The sequence below is a fragment of the Lasioglossum baleicum genome, chromosome 15 (assembly GCF_051020765.1).
Source record: "Lasioglossum baleicum chromosome 15, iyLasBale1, whole genome shotgun sequence".
Taxonomy (NCBI): Eukaryota; Metazoa; Arthropoda; class Insecta; order Hymenoptera; family Halictidae; genus Lasioglossum; species Lasioglossum baleicum.
Window position 1 is genome coordinate 10,110,434 of NC_134943.1, and position 14,134 is coordinate 10,124,567.

A 14,134-nucleotide genomic window follows, 5' to 3' on the forward strand; every position below is an offset into this window, starting at 1 on the left:
TCCTCTTGGTACAGTATTAAAATGTTAATTACTAAAGTATTAAAATGATACTATTAACAATTTTCCATGCAAACAGAAGCTCGCAAATTTAGTTGTCAACCTAATAGATCATTCGCTATGAGCGAAGGTTGTGTCAGTGAAGGAAGAGTTTGGTTTAGCAGGTTGCTTCTTCTAGGTCACGTTGGATGGGGAATCAGCTGGTACATAAACGGTCTCCTGATTCCGGAGATCAATGTGGTCCGTGGAACAAAGTATACTTTCTACGTGGAAGGTGGAGAAAACGCTGAGATACCTGCTCGCTACCATCCCTTCTACATCACTGACGATCCGATTGGTGGATATCAGCACAAGACTCCCGAGGAGAAGGCTGTAAGAGTGCTTTCACCATTGAAATATTTGTTCGAAAAAGTGGATACTTTCAGTATGCGTAAGTAGAGATGAAAATGAAGTGCTCTCTGCTCGCAGAAAGTGAAGATATTCGCCGGGGCCCAACGTCAACGAGGTCAATACCGACCAACAGGTGTAGGACGTCTGTGCAATTGGGTGCCAGACCAGAAACAGGCCCCTGCTGATGATTTTTCATCGTTCGGAGCGTATCAACGCACTCTGACGCTCGAGTGCGATTATGGTGAACCAGGCATTGTGGAATGGACCCCTGACGAGAACACTCCGGACACCGTTTACTACCAGGTACCCGAATTAACCCTTTCGATACATCCGACCAGATCAAAAAATGCAATAAAATAATTGGGTCGCTAGTCGACAATAACGAAGAGTTGATTGAACAGTTTGGGGACACAATCCCGTAGAGCTGTGCTGGGCACGGTTGGGGATTGCTCCCCCCGCCAACGTTTCTTCCGTGCAGTGCAGAGCGCGGCTGAAAGGGGACAGTGAGCGCTACTGCGGGGACGGTTTTGTTCTGATTGAGACAAATGTGCCCAGCACTGCCCTAGGGATTAGCTAATTGTCTAGTAGAGAGATTCTTAGGAATTAAAAAAATCTGTGAACCCGCAGTGTTTCACTCACCGATACCTGGGCTGGAAGATCAACGTGCACGACAGTTGCGACGCAGGCGAGGCTGCATCCTCCGCCAGCGAGATCCACGAGGTCCGGATAGCTCCATCAGACCAACAGCAGAGCGACGACCTTGAAGGGAGCTCCAGCGTTCGCGTCGCGAGCAAGGTAACGCCCACGGCGGAGTTTCTTCAGCAGCATCTTCATCACGGTGAACCCGGGCTTCGTTATCAGTATCATCCATCGACTAACCACGGCAAGCTAAGCGCATCATACACGCAGCTACTAACGACCGCTAATAACAATAATAACAACAACAACAACAACAACAACTACATGCGCTTGCAATCACCGTCGTCCTCATCATCATCGTACGAGGACCAGTTCGGCACGAAGTCGTCGTACGCAACGCAACACCGTCATCTCGACGAGGACGTATTGCAGAAGCATCACAGCCACCATCATCATCATCATCATCACCAACTGTCGCCAGTCTATCGCGAACAGCCAATGATGGGCGCTAACAGGCATGCCCCTCCGCAGAGCTCCTACCCACCAAATCGTCAACAGATCGTGGAGATCGAGCAGGACCTACACCAACAGTCCTCTAACCAACAATTGTCTAACCTCGTTGCAGATGGACCGCGACCAATGAGCCACGGGATTAAATACGTCCCCCAGATCGTTTATTCCAGACCAATGTCGTACCATTACGCCAACAACTATCATCATCCTTACCACCACGCGCCGATGCACCATGTGCATCATCAACCGGAGCAACGGACGCAGCTGATGCTGATCAAGAGGCCCGTGATGACGAGACGTCCGATGCTCCAGAGTCCTCATCCTCAGCAGAGCATGCCCAGGCCGGTCTTCTTAGAAAGGAAGAAGGCCGTTTATCGACCAGCCACTTCCACTTACAGGCGAGCAGCCGAGAAACTAATTCCCGCGCCGCAAATCATCAAGCTCAAGAAAATCGAGCCCAAGCCACCCACCAAGCTCGAGCCCAAGGTCTCCACCGTGGACGTGTCCAATTCATTCCCCGTGCCCCTGAAGCCAGCTAGAAACACAGGCTTCAATCCTGATTCGATCGTGATCGAAGGAGGCTTTAAACCGATCATCAAGAGCATCGACAGATCAGAGGACCTAGCCGAGAAGAGGATCTCCGAGGAGAAGGAGCCTCCAGTTCAAGAACCACTGAACCACAGACCTGTGGACAGCTTCGAGCCAGTGTTCATACCTTCTCCACCTGTCCCGACCGTGGACACTGCCAAGAAGTCCAAGAAGAAGACCAAACTACGTCCCGGAGACATTGACGACATGGAGATGGCAGCGGACAGGTCGAACGCGTACTATCTGCCTCCTGTGGCTAACACAGGGCTTAAGGATCCTCCGGGATCACCGTCAGGTGTCCTGATCACTTTCGATGGCAAGAGATTGAAGGATTCTAGCCTGGCCAGGTCCATTTCCACGATTGACGATTACCGTGGAAGACTGTCTTCGGATGGTCTAAGCAGAACACCACAGTTTGGACGGTTCAAGGGTGAACTTCCGGTGTCTGTGCCTGAAGAGAGTCGCTCCGAGTTTGATAAACGTCGGATCTCGACGGATTTGTCTTTGCCCGACGCTAGACCCAGAATCAACACGAAACTGACACTGGTGTCGCGCGAGAAGAGATCCCCGCACGAGGGTCACGTTCACGGGAATGTAACCGGGCTCGATTACCACGATCATCACAGTCATCATCATCATTCCAACGATTCTTTGCTTGCCGCCGCTGGTGGAACGGTCTTGGCTAACTTTGGGTGCATTCTCCTGGCCGTTGTCCTTCAGCGTGTCATCTGAGGGGGTGGTTTTCGATCTAGGGGAACAGGATTTCCAAGGGTAGCTCGTCAGAGAACTCGAACTTTAACAAATGGGGCGATTTAGGATCGCGGACCGGAAGTTCGCGCGGGGATCTAGGATCGCTCGGGGCGCGGAACGATCAGGTTTCTTTTTAGCAGCTCGGTCTTTATCATCGCGGAGCGAGATACACTCGTAGATAAACGGACAATGTAATCGGGCGCGATAACACACACGGGGGAGGAAATATTAACTAACCATTATTAGATACTTGGTTTTCTCCGTTTCTTTCTATTTTTTTTTATTATTTTCCTTTTTTTTTTTACTTATTTATTCAGCTATTTATTAAGAGATCCACACCGTCCATCGTTTCTGCGCGCGGACGGGGAGTCGTGCACGAAATTTGATAATCGAACACGTTCTTGTTCTTCCATAGGGGATCGGATTCCGAGAAAAGTTAGCCGGATAGTCGTTGAGAAACGGCCGGTAGAAAATGAGCCCGACCGCAGAACGAAACAGAGCTAAAAGTAACGCGTAAGTTAAGGATTGATAGGTTCTAAGTCTCGAGGTGCAACCACGGAGGGGATTCCATCGATCTACGTGCTACGACAAGAGTTTGTTGACGTTTTAGCGTATACACACTTGTAGATAAGTTCATTGTTAATAAAGATTGTAAAACGAGAAATAGAACTCGCGCAGACGAATCTTTCGATCATTCCAGGGCAGAAGATCAGTTTTTCCATTCTACTCTATCGCAGCGAAAATGTTCAAAAACGTTCGCAGATTTCATAGAAATTTTCTTTAACCCTCATACGATCCTCCGGGTGAAAATTCACCCATTTGCTATGTTTACTGTGAATGCAAAACTGTTTCGAAAGGTAGAAGAACACGAATGGAGGGCTCGTCGCAGAACTTTCGAGACGTTAAGCAATGTTTTATTGTATAGAAAAAAAAAGAAAAAACAAACAAATCTTACAAAACAATCAGCACACTAACTACTGTACACGATCGTACGTTGTCATGTAAGATGTCATGTAAGAGGGCGCGGGGGCGACGACGATCAGCTAGCCTCGTCAATTACTCCGGAAGCAATTGTCGACTGGAACTGGCGATGGGCGAGAATAGAGCTCTATTTCCGGTCTGGCAGGAAGTCGCCGACGAATCCACCATGCCATGGAAAAGAGTCCGTTGATCGGCTGGTCTCCGGTGTGCTCTCGCTGGTTCTCCGTCGAAAAAAATAACGTTAAACCGTTCCAATGAACAATTGCACGATACTCCGATGCTTGCACGATATTTCTCGAAATTGACAAACTCCCTCTCTCTTTCTCTCTTTCTCTCTCTCTCTCTTCATCTCACATACACACAAACCACATGTGCTCACTATCTCTCTTTCTCTCTTTATCCATCTCTTATTTTAAAAGTAAAGTCCCATTTACGAACGCCGTTCCTTATTACACATAATATTATTACACGTACGTATCTAAGTCGACGTTGTATTTACATATGTTACACGACACATCTTCCCAGCCTTAACGATACAAACTCGCTGAAACCATCGACGCGTCACGAGTCTTGAGAAAAGGATCGCGTCCCGATCCTAGGTCAAACCAATTACATTTAGCGTTCATGATCGCTCCGACGATTATTACAACGATACTGACACGTATTCTCGCTTCCTCGTTACTATTCGACTTCTCCATTCGCCTCGATCTCATCCTCGATGCTACCGGAAGCATCGTTGCCACTTGGTTTGCGCTCTTTTTCACTCGACAAGCTCTCAACTCACATCGATCGACAACACTCTCACTCTCGTTCTCTCTCTCTCTTTCTTGCTCTCCCGTTTCAACAATTTTCGCTGGAAAGTTCTCGGCGAATTGTCATCGCCGAATTGTCATCGCACGGTTATTTGTCGTCTCAGCGCGCTTACAGCCTAGCGATACCTAAGATATTTAATACTTAAGATTACGCCAATGCGTTCTCCAGCGAGGTTGAGTTCGAGCCATTGTTTTTAAGGTGGATACACGGTTTCAACACGGCAATCATCGCGAGCGGCACGAGCGATCGAAGCAGGGCTTGAAACGGTTCCAAAAGTGACTATTTAAAACTCTTCTACGAAGGTCCTGATTAAAATAGTTGCGAAGAACCTTTACTGTGTAGAACTGTTACAAAGAATTTCCAAGCACTATCTATTCTAGAATCGATTCTTGTCTGTTTTCTGCATTAAAATTCATTCTCAGCTCCCGTTTTGCTAAATGAAAAGTCAGAAATCATAAGTGATATTCTACCGATTCATTTACATAAAAACAGCACAGGGAAATGTTCGACGAATTTTAACATGTATATCATTAAGTTCGCTATGTATATTATATTTTCACATTTTCTATGTTAAGTACAATATAAAATAAAAATTGAATACAAGAAATCGAAGTAAAAGTTCCTTGTCCTCAATAATGTTGTGCCTGGTTGGATGTGAAAAATATGTAGCTGCTTTGTTTACTCCAAATCAATATCATGTAGAAACCTATCTTCTTCTTCTATCATAATGATTTTATTTAAAATGTATATATTATATACATATATATGCACAATAATCTGCAGCAGTCATAACCAGTGGTACCAATTACAGAAAAATCAATTCGGATATGAAAATCGCAACCAAAAGTAGATAGTGCTTGAACATTGTACCTTTTCGTAACAATTCTACGGAACGGAGGTTCTCGAAGAACCGAAATCGAGTCTACAACAGTTTGCAAGCCCCAGGATCGAGAGCTACGATCGAGACAAACAGAAATCGGCCAAGATCTCTCGAGGAGAAACGAGAGCGGGTCAGTCTGAAGCCGGATCTAAGGGATCCATGCAATCCCCATGGTGTTCCACCAGAAGTATGTACAGTTCTGCGGGAGGAATGTTTCTGAGATACAAGTTCCAAGTAATTTTCATTGCTTGCTCCGCGGCGATACAAAAGACAAGTACTCTGCCGTGAAAAAATTGTCATCGAGATATACGTGTGTCAGTGTTTGTGTACTTGAATCATCCGTGGCAAAACACTATGCTTTCGCGACCGGAATTTCGAGAAACGTCTATGGGAGGGGGAGGAATCCGGGCAGCATGCTACAGCGACTTTGTTCCGGAAAGAAGAAAACAGAAACAGAAGGTAGAAGAAGAAACGACAAAAATCATGTACACGTTTCTATACATGCGCAGGGTGTCCCATTGTTCAGTGACATACACGCACAAACACAAGGGGATGATTCTGCGAGAAAGTTAAGCGAAAAATATACAAGTCAACAATTCGACTTGTTCTTCGAACTTGTGTACACAAAGATTTTGCTCTATGCTTTCGACTTAGTCTTTTCGTGAAGCCACCCTCTTATGGGCTGCGCTGAACTGGACATTCTGATTACAGGGTGGATGGAGACTGATGAGAGACGATGGTATGAGAAGAAATATTGGGGTTTCGGTTTCTCGCTGTAACGAGGCAAATACTCATTAATGGCAGCCATATGTATATCCGTAAATATCGATCTTCTTTCGAGTCTACTTCTTTGAGATCAATGTTCACGTTGATCCTTCCACTGGATCTAAGATTACTGGCTATTCAGTTGGACTGCTAGGAAATTAGAATATATCGATGGGAACTCTTTAACCCCGGGTCAAAATGGACGCCGTCCGAGATTTAAAAATCCACCAACAGCAACCGCGAGTACTGGCAGTAGTATAATACCTAGACTGCGGACCTCTACGCAGAATAAAAATGTTGTGCAAGGACTGCAAGAGACAGGAACTGCATTTATTCTTTCTCTTAACAATTTTAATAAATTACCAATATTTGTACTATATCGGCTAGTCTTTGACACAATTTTCCATTTTCCGAGTGCATGAAATCCACAGTCAAATAATACATGAAAGAGTTACTCAGGCTATTGGTAAACCGAATAAAATGCGAAAATTGATCCGAAACCACAATACTTCCTCTGCAATTCTCATACCTCGAACCATCCTTTCGACTCTTCCTCACCCGTCTCCGAGCCTACAGTCCACTGGATCGTTGAGAGAGATTCAAAGTTTGCGATCATCGTATCAACTGATGTCACACTCTCAGTAGAGCTCATTGAATCTCTTCAACAACCAGTACAAGGTCTTGTTCCCTAGAGCTGGACATTCCAAGGGAAATGGATCTCTAAAGAACCTTACTGTACGACTGGTTCGTGCCAGACGATCTTCCCGCTGAGACAGCCGGACACAAGAAGGCAGTGCCTCGGGGAGAACTTTGTGCTGACGACGATGCCCGAATGACTGACGTTCGTGGCCAGCTCGTGCAGCTGCACGGACTCGAACGGAGGAACACAATTGGACAGCTCTGAGCAATCGCCGGAGAACGCTAGGAGTCGGACGCCGTAGCCGAAGGGCGAGCAGATCAGTCGTCCGTCCGCGGAGAAGCAGAGCTCTTTGATGTAGCCGGAGCCTACGTTCGGCTCTTCGATGTAGTGAGTTAACCTGGGTCTATTCTGATGGATCAGGCGGTTCCTGGGTATGGCGAACATGGTCTGCTGGCCTTGCCGATTCGGGTTCTGAACCCGGGTCCTGTCTCCGATGATCACGACGGTGTTGTTGCTAGATCGGGAGAGCCATTCCCTCTCCTGTCTTAGCCTGGCCTCTCTGATGGCCACGTGCGCCTCCCACACGTCCGTCGTGCTCACGTGGAGCTCTATGTTCCCAGTGGAGAAATTGTCGATCATATTCGGTCGAGGGAGGTCGGACAATCTTCGCCTGGACGTACTGAAGTCCAACGCGAAGTCCCTGTCCGCGTCGGCCGAGGCCTCCTCATGCAGGCTCTCGGTCTCGCTCGTGTCGTACACGTCCCTATCCTCCTGCCTTCCATCTTCCCTATTCCTCTCCCTGTCCCTGTCCCTCTCTCGATCCCTCTCCCTGTCCCTATCCCTATCCCTGTCCCTATCTCTATCCCTATCTCTATCCCTATCCCTGTCCCTATCCCTATCCCTATCCCTATCCCTCTCGCCGGCCGGCCTGGACTCCGAGGAACCTGAACTCGAGCTCATCACGATACCAAGCCTCGATCTAGCAGCGTTAAGTCTATCGGCGAGCAAGCTTCCACCCTGATACCTGGACGCTCGATGCGTAGCTAATATCCAGTCCATTCTAGACCCTCTGGGAACCTGTTGGACGTGTTTTCGGGTCAGCCATAAATATTAGTCGTACGCTCAAAAGTATCCGAACACTTCCTTCTACATTACAAAACGTAGTTTAAGTTCGTAGGAAAAATATTTAGAAGAATTTTGTCACTTGTAATTATTATTATTATGTATATTGTGGTATCATAACACAATAGAATTTATTTTTATGCACGAATTATACCATGAAAATGCAATAATATAATTTCTATCCAGAAGTACGAAATTTAGTGTAATATGTAATCACTTTGTTTCATTTCTAAGGTTTCAATAATAAAATAGTAATAGGTAATATCTAATTGCGGTGGATACGTTGACGAATCTCGTATTTAATCTTAGTCTAATATTGGTAAATTTCTACATAGGTCGTTTTTAACTTGAAACGTTAGATATTCCATAAGAAAATAATAGAGATCGATTTTAGTCACTATTTTAGATGCTTAAGTAACTTTTATGCGTTGCTATTACATATTTCACAAGTGTCTGGATACGTTTGAACAGTAGTGTATAAGAGTAAGACCTCACTTACCCGCTGAGGCCTTTCGATGAAGAAGGACGACGACTGCTGAAGGTCGTCGAACTCCTCGACCGTTACGTCGTTGAACGGCGCTCCTCCTGCTGTTTCCTCGCCATCTTTCCCCTCCTCGCTCGGAGAAGAGTCGCGTTCTTGAATGTCGTGGATGCAAGTCCACTGTGATCGAAAATGCACAACGTTAGGTGGAGTTTGTATTTTTTAGATGAAAGTGTTGAGATGGAATGAAATGAAAAGATGAAATGGTTTTTTTAGACGAACCTCTGACTTCTCTCCGCTGCTGACGTTCCTCGACAGAGCGCACCATCCTTGAGGATGCACCTGCAAGCTTGATATTATCTCCGCGTCGTCGCCCGACGGGAAATCCGTCAGAAATTCTACTCTATTGTGTGTTCGTGAATGGGAGAACAGATGCGTGAAGTTCGCCACATACGGTATGGTGGTTTGAGAGGACTGCATTAACCGGTATATGTTTGGCTGCAATTGTAACATGATTTTAGAAACAATGCACTCTACAAATAAACAAGATTCATCGATAGACTGCAGATTTTATGCATTTATTAAGTCCGTTGACTATTCATCAGCGAGGAAATTGAACTCACTCGGAATCCTGCCAGGTCCTGCGACAATGTCCTTAATTTGAGGTTGTGGATGATAATCAGGTATCCAGAAGTAGTACTAATCAACATCTTACTCGCGTCCGGACTAAGTCTCGTTCGCATCAGTCCATTCGTGTGGAAGACACGAGTGTAAAGAATACTATTTTCGGTAAACGTGTTGATGTCCCATGTATATATACTGCCATCGAAACCGCTGGTCAGCAAAAGACTGTCCTTGGGACTATACTCTATATTCTTCACCCAATTCGAGTGCCCGTACAGTGTCCTGATCCGCTGCTTCAGATTCCTAGCATCCCACAAAGCTACGGTGCTGTCGTCTGAGCATGTCGCAAACATACGTTGATCTAAAAACCTATTTAAAAAACAATTATAATCATACATTGATTCAAATATCGTTCTTAAGTGTATCGTACGCACCTAACACAATTGACACAGTCATCGTGAGCATTTTCTATCGCATGGATCAACCTCCTCCTGAGAGGGTCGAACATTAAAATTGCTTTTCTTTCGCACGCTGCCAGTAGGAGCGAACTGAAACATAATAAAAGCGTTTATATTATGAAATGATTCTGATGCGTTCCTGCTTGGATACATTGAAGAACGGAGAGTATACTGACCCGTCCGGAGAATACTCCAAATTGAAGACACCCCCGTGGGGTGGGGAGGCAAGCGCATGGTCCCAGGAGATGACAGGCTGTATCGAAGAATACAGAGTCTTGTGAAAACGGTCCGCATGTCCCAGCGGAAACTTGATGCCAAGTTCACGCTGCCTTAACCAGAGGCTGTTCGGCTGCCTGGTTCTTATCTTAGGCATTTCACCCAGGTGTGAAGTTAACCAGCATTCAATCGAATATAATCACCAGCTCGGAGAGGATAGAACACTTGGTGATTTAAAACTGAGAAGAGAGATCTCTGCGGTGTTGGGTGATCACAAACTGCCAAGGAAATCGTCGTTGACGTCACGTTTGGTTAGAACGAATTCCACGTCGGACGAGAAACAATGATTTCGTTCGGAGAGAGAAGATCACATCGATGCCCGTTTATGGGAAATGATACGGGTATTTCAGACAATCCTGTAACACTTTGCGACTGCTGAGGTTAAGCGCTGAGCTGCGAGTTGCGGCCACTGTTACACGTGACTATTGACAGACGCGTTTATGCTTCTCCCAGAGCTGATGGTACGCGATAGGATCACGGCTGTCGTAAATTACAAGATGAAGTGTCAATGCCGCGTGCAATGTCAGACTCCGGAGGGATTTTAAAGGAACTTTAAACACCTGACACAACACGAATCAACGCCATCTTTGCTTTGACATCCAACGCAGTGATGAGATATTGGCCAGGTTTCCTGACGCACGCGCGGCGATTTTAGCATCAGTCAACTAGAATTCTGGATAAAGCTGAGTACCTTGGTTACCCACAAAATTTTTCAAAATTGCTATCATTCGGTTTTGAAACATGAATGTATAACATGTGTACTTACAAACGAATAACTTTTTCAAAATTGGACTCAACAGCTCGAGTTTTTTTTTGAGACGTTAGAAGGATTAGTTTACTAAATTAGTAAATTAGTTTACTGGAGTCACTTTGTCCGAAACTTTCCCGCCAATATCACTGCTCCACTACCTTTTCCTCATAATATAGATACGTTACTGTTTCGGGTGCGCATGCGTGAGCACACTTTGCCAATATCTCATCACTGATGCAACGTCGCGCGTGTTGGGCACATTGGATGAGAATCCGCGCCGCTCTTGAAATATTACTCGAGACTGCGATTAGTTTCTCGGACCACGAACAATAACTAATCGATCAAAACAATCCTTGTTCCCTTCTTTTAAACACCCATTCTGTCCCTCCTTCCTCCGTTAATTACCCTCTTCCTCTTCTAATTAAATCAAGGCGTCCCGCTACTCTGTCGCCTCTGGTAAATCGATTCCTTTATTTCGAACAATTGTAACTTCGAGGAAAGTTAATATTTCTCAGAATTTGATTAGTTTTACTTTAAAAAATTGACAAATATGATCGTGGGGATAAAATCATTATTTTCACAAATAAACGATTCGCTTATATCCTATAAAACTCCGCTGTAAATCACTCCAATGTAAATCTGCAATGCTAATTAGCAAATACCAATTCGTTATACCTTCTAAACCACGCCTCCGACACTTTTTCTGCTCCTTTCTATACATGTCGAACTACAAATCAAGTACCAATCACCTTGATTCAGCGTCAACACCATGCTCTTCGATCTCAAAAGACTGATATATTGTCTTGGTATAGAACTTTATTTTTAGTCTTCGCGCTTAACAATATATAGAGAATAGCGTCGAAAAATGACGGAAGGCAGTAGCCATTCGTAGAAAACCATGGTCTTCCATTGTGAACGAAACGTTTCCATCGCCGGTCGCAATTAAGAATCAGGAAGCGTTAATTAATTTGCTCCGGGGACACCTCACTTCCCCTTAATCATCTAATACATTTTTCTCAGCTCGGAACGTGATTTATGCAGATTGCATTCGCGTCGAAACACACATTCGTTATATAATACATTTGTTATACATTGATCACATCGCATCGCATCGAGAAATATAATTATCTTGCATACACACACGGTGCAAGGTCTACTCGCGTAGAATATTACAGTTTCCGATGTCGCTGCCGTTCACTCTTCGTCGCGGGACACGGTGTACTTGTTGTAATCTAGTCCGCTGCCACTTAATTTTCTCTCTGTCCATTCGTCGAACCTCTGGGACAACTCCTGGGACATGTAATTCCTCCAGTCGCCGACCTTGCCCTTCCTGATGAACTTGCTGTCCTCGGGAACGTCCTTCTGCGGCATAATGTGCTCCAGATTGATCGCCGGGTTCGCTGCCATTTTGGAGAACTCGAGATGCTCGCAGAGACCCTTGATTTGCTCCTCCGACGCTGTCTTTCCCAAGAATTTCGCAGTCCGCCTAATCGCTTCCGCTTGGTTCTAAAAACAGATGAATGGTGCACCTGTCGCTATTCGTCATCGATCTTTCCGTGAACAATTCATACCTTTTTCATCTCCTCGTACGTTAGGAATAATAGGTTGTCGTCTCGCATCGACCAGAACTTCAGCACGTGATCCCAATACGAGCCCATCGGCGCTTTAATAAACAACACAACGATCAATAGATCAAATCGATGGGAATAAATTGCTCTAGAACAATTGCATCCACGCATTTTTGTCATAAATGGATAAAATCCGCAGTCTACCGATCAACTACGAGGCTTGCACTCACTATTGCCTTCCAGGAACAATTCTGCGAAGTCTTCGAAGCTGCAGTTGATGTTGTGAAACGTCTTACAATAGTGATAGAAGCTGACGCATGTGTCTTTCGGGTTTCTTGAGACGTAGATGACCTGAAAGCATCATTCCGCGTGAGTGTGCAATCACACATTCGTTTTCGTATTAAACGCACAGACCTTCGGCTTTTTCTCGTGGATCTGTTGCGGTAAAAGATCGGCAGGCAGATGGGACTTGATGTATCTCGCTCGAGGCATGTTCTCCACGTTCTTCACCGAGTCGCCTAACTTCGCGAACCACTCCGCGTAGTCCCCGGAGACCATCAGGCTCGAGCCCCTAAATTCGAGCAGTCCGATTAATCTAGTCACCGCGTTTCTTGCAAAGGAAATCGATCTATTTTTGATCTATCGAGTTTAGTTTAGTTTACTTCTATCGTAGTTAATTCTTTATAGCAACCGCTAGCATTTTAAAACGTTCAGAGACGAGCAAACAGAACATTTATTTTCGACAGCTAAATTGCGCGATTATCGGGAAGTCGGATACTCACTCGACCAGAGGATTCCTCAGGAGTAGCATGGTTTCTGCGTTTTTATAGTTAAAATCGTTCCCGATGCACCAGACCATTTCCTGCGCCCAATGGCTGCCTGCGAAAAAAAGACTAGCACTTCAATACTTTGAAACGAAAAACATTTGCGATTCTGTGGCGGCTCAGAATCGCCATTCGAGCGCAAAGGGTTAGTATATAGGAAGAATGAGTGTTCAATTCACTAAGTATAAACAGATGTAAAGTCTCCGATTTACCAGTTCGTGGATAGGACACCATCCAAACGTCATCCTCATAGATCTCCATGTCCCTGATTCTGGTCCCATAGAAGACGAAATGAGGTGGCAGAAGACAATTGCCAGGTTGCACTCGGAAGAAACTGGGCTTCGTACCAAATATTTTATCCAATTTTGCTCCTTCCTCTCCCTCGATGGTGGCAAGTGCGATCTGCTTCTTCTCCACTGGAATAATTCGAGATTAAAATCGAAACAACAGGATCGTTCGTTGAGCAAACGATTACGTACTTGGAAAGATTGATACGTTCGACTGTTCAAGATCTTTTCCGAAGACAGAGAAGATGTTCACGCGGCTACAGCTTCCGTAGAAATGTTCCGTAGCATTTTCTCTCGGCGATAGTGTCGCCCGAGCTCTTCCTGTCTTTCTGTTTTCCCCTTCGCTTGAAACAACTTTCGATTCCAGAACTACAGGTACTACACATCCGCTTACGAACGGCTCCAGTATCTCGCGGAAGATTCCATCCGGTAGAATTATGCACCGGAGATAGCAAACATTATCGCGTTCGTCACATTGCAACGTGCAATTCGCAATAGAACGCGCTATTCAAAGAACAATTAAGCGAACGAAATCGGGCATTCGATCCAAACGCTTTGCATCATGATCTTACATTTACTTTCTCGCTCGGCGAGAGATTTCACTTTTGGAGAAAGTCGTTGCGTTCTGAGAAATCAACCGAAACGAATACTATCTCCGTCCGGAATCACGTGGTACACTTAGGTTGAGAAACTTAGTAGAATAATCATGGTTGTTCGATCTTGTGGAGGTAAAGGAATTTTTGAAATGGATAATTGGGTGAGTGGCGTACGCCTGGAACGTTTAATT

General features: G+C 45.3%; 3 protein-coding genes across 3 annotated transcripts in view; 1 reads left to right on the plus strand and 2 right to left on the minus strand.

Annotated features, from left to right (window-relative positions):
* The window catches only part of Skeletor (DM13 and DOMON_DOH domain-containing protein skeletor), a 26,194-nt gene extending 22,648 nt beyond the window's left edge, over positions 1–3,546 (plus strand). Inside the window, 3 exon segments of the mRNA XM_076439435.1 lie at positions 176–369; positions 466–690; positions 1,015–3,546. Of these exon segments, the coding sequence (XP_076295550.1) occupies positions 176–369; positions 466–690; positions 1,015–2,859 (2,264 nt within the window). The 3' untranslated portion in view covers positions 2,860–3,546.
* On the minus strand, positions 3,164–10,533 carry LOC143216417 (DDB1- and CUL4-associated factor 10 homolog). Its single transcript, XM_076439436.1, has 6 exons — positions 9,818–10,533; positions 9,618–9,731; positions 9,183–9,552; positions 8,842–9,057; positions 8,578–8,739; positions 3,164–8,033 (listed from the first exon to the last, which is right to left on the minus strand). Exons 1-6 carry the CDS (start codon positions 10,012–10,014, stop codon positions 7,047–7,049), a joined length of 2,046 nt encoding a protein of 681 aa, XP_076295551.1. The 5' UTR covers positions 10,015–10,533; the 3' UTR covers positions 3,164–7,046.
* A 933-nt stretch (positions 10,534–11,466) lies between these two features.
* Positions 11,467–13,903, minus strand: St2 (Sulfotransferase 2). Its single transcript, XM_076439450.1, has 7 exons — positions 13,540–13,903; positions 13,273–13,476; positions 13,019–13,115; positions 12,651–12,807; positions 12,467–12,587; positions 12,240–12,331; positions 11,467–12,174 (listed from the first exon to the last, which is right to left on the minus strand). Coding segments are annotated over exons 1-7 (984 nt in total). The 5' UTR covers positions 13,541–13,903; the 3' UTR covers positions 11,467–11,862.
* Positions 13,904–14,134: the final 231 nt, after the last annotated feature.

Bases quoted from the DNA above. Each gene is read 5' to 3' on its own strand.
- St2 (XM_076439450.1), bottom strand. The intron at 13,116-13,272 runs GTAAATCGGAGA...TTTTTTTCGCAG, and splicing joins GGTGTCCTATCCACGAACTG to GCAGCCATTGGGCGCAGGAA. The intron at 12,175-12,239 runs GTATGAATTGTT...ATCTGTTTTTAG, and splicing joins CGTACGAGGAGATGAAAAAG to AACCAAGCGGAAGCGATTAG.
- LOC143216417 (XM_076439436.1), bottom strand. From the start codon at position 10,014: ATGCCTAAGATAAGAACCAGGCAGCCGAACAGCCTCTGGTTAAGGCAG. The intron at 8,740-8,841 runs GTTCGTCTAAAA...TTTCGATCACAG, and splicing joins GCAGCGGAGAGAAGTCAGAG to TGGACTTGCATCCACGACAT. The intron at 8,034-8,577 runs GTAAGTGAGGTC...CACGTCCAACAG, and splicing joins TCATCGAAAGGCCTCAGCGG to GTTCCCAGAGGGTCTAGAAT.